Raw genomic sequence first — 1,754 nt, 5'->3', positions numbered from 1 at the left:
GAATTTTTGTATCAAGCAAATATTGTCGTCAAGCATGCCAAAAATTAGTAAAATTTGTATTTTTTGGGGGTTTTTGATATAAAGTCGACCACCATAGTGTAGATTTTGCTGCGTACTTTAATTCCATATAAGAATTTTGCATTTCTATAAAGCCAATTAAGAGATTAGTTCTAATCATTAATGTCGATAAAACAGACGGATTTAGCATCCTCTTAATACTTTTTTTAACAGAATATTGATACAAATCAACTGGTGTAAAGAAAACAAACAATTTTGTAACAAGCAATTTAAAAAAAAATTTTTTTTTGCTTCTTTAGTCTTCATGGCTTCCGGATGGTTGCCGCGTCCGTTTGCAGTGTGGTGCCGACGTTTCGCAGGCGTTGCAGTCTGCTTCATCAGGGCTGGGAGACTCTGATACTGAGCTCCCTCGCGTTGCGCTCGTCCTTTTATACTCGTTCTTGGGGGAAGGGAAGGGGTAGTCAGGGGGAGGGCGTGGTCAGAGGGAGGGGGGTCAGCCAATCCCGGTTTTTTAAAAAACCGGGAGGGCGGTGTGCCATATCGGACTCACCTGATAGCCTTTGTCGCGATTCAGATTGTCAGGGTGTTTCAAGATTTCTATGCCTTCGCGGTGTTTTCGTGCGAAATAGCTTTGGGACTGAGCCAGCATGGTGGCTTTGTCGAACTGGATGGCGTGTCCGGTCTCAATCTTGTGTTCGGCTAGAGCTGATTGTGAGAAGTGGCCGTATTTGGCACATCGCTGGTGTTCTTCGATTCGTGTACTAATCTTCCTCCCGGTTTCTCCTATGTACACTTTGCCGCAGGAGCATGGGACCTTGTAAACCCCTGGGGCTGTCAAAGGGGGTCTCCGGTCCTTGGGATTGGGGAGCATTTGTGAGAGCTTGTTGAAAGGTTTGAAAATCGCTTTGATGTCGTGTTTGCTCAGGATTCTGCTGATGCGGTCCGTGGTCCCTCTGACGTATGGGAGTCCTACTGCCTTAATCTTCTCTTTCTCTGTCTCTGGTGTCGTGGTTTTGTTCTGGCCGGGTTCCTTGTTGGTCAGCTTCTTGATTGTACGGTTGATGTTTCTGCTGCTGTATCCATTCCTGGTCAGGGTTCGGTGAAGGTGGTTTAGCTCTCCGTTCAGGGCGGCTGGTTCCGAGATGGAGAGTGCTCTGTGGACTAGAGAGCTGATTACCGAATTCTTTTGGGCGGGGTGATGGTGGGAGTTTGCGTGGAGGTATCGGTCCGTGTGCGTTGGTTTGCGGTAGACGTTATGGCTTAGGGTGTCATCTTCGTTCCTTCGGACCAGGACATCCAGGAAGGGGATTTGGGAATTCTGTTCGGTCTCCATTGTGAATTGGATGTTGGGATGTTGGGAGTTGATGAAAGTGAGGAATTGAAGTAGAGTTTCTGTTGCGTGAGCAATAGTAGAGAGCCCGCAGCCGAGAGGGCGACACACACACTTACACACATACACACACACACATGCGTACAGACAGTCAGTAGAGTACATGGCCGGCAAGCAAGAAGTCGAGCCACACGAATCACGCAGCGTCGACCCGTTACTTATCCAATACGTACTGGTGTTAAACATCCATACGCATATCCTTATCCTCTCGCGGGTGTCCCCGCAACATGGTGTCAGAAGTGGGATGCTGAGCATCATCACAAGAAGAGAGGAATAAAGAAGTCGCAAGAAAACTTCTCACGCCGTCCAAAGGTAACCTCAAAGCACGGGCAAGAGGCCACGGATT

General features: G+C 47.8%; 1 protein-coding gene across 1 annotated transcript; it reads right to left on the bottom strand.

The window, feature by feature from the left end:
- Positions 1 to 621: 621 nt before the first annotated feature.
- Positions 622 to 1,351, bottom strand: LOC105560488 (the record flags this gene model as incomplete). Its single annotated transcript, XM_012009654.1, has 1 exon — positions 622 to 1,351. A coding segment is annotated over exon 1 (730 nt), but the record flags the coding sequence as incomplete, so codon positions are not given.
- Positions 1,352 to 1,754: the final 403 nt, after the last annotated feature.

Source organism: Vollenhovia emeryi, unplaced genomic scaffold (assembly GCF_000949405.1).
Source record: "Vollenhovia emeryi isolate VEMERY1.0 unplaced genomic scaffold, V.emery_V1.0 DF945932.1, whole genome shotgun sequence".
Lineage (NCBI taxonomy): Eukaryota > Metazoa > Arthropoda > Insecta > Hymenoptera > Formicidae > Vollenhovia > Vollenhovia emeryi.
This window is presented reverse-complemented; position numbering and strand designations above follow the sequence as displayed.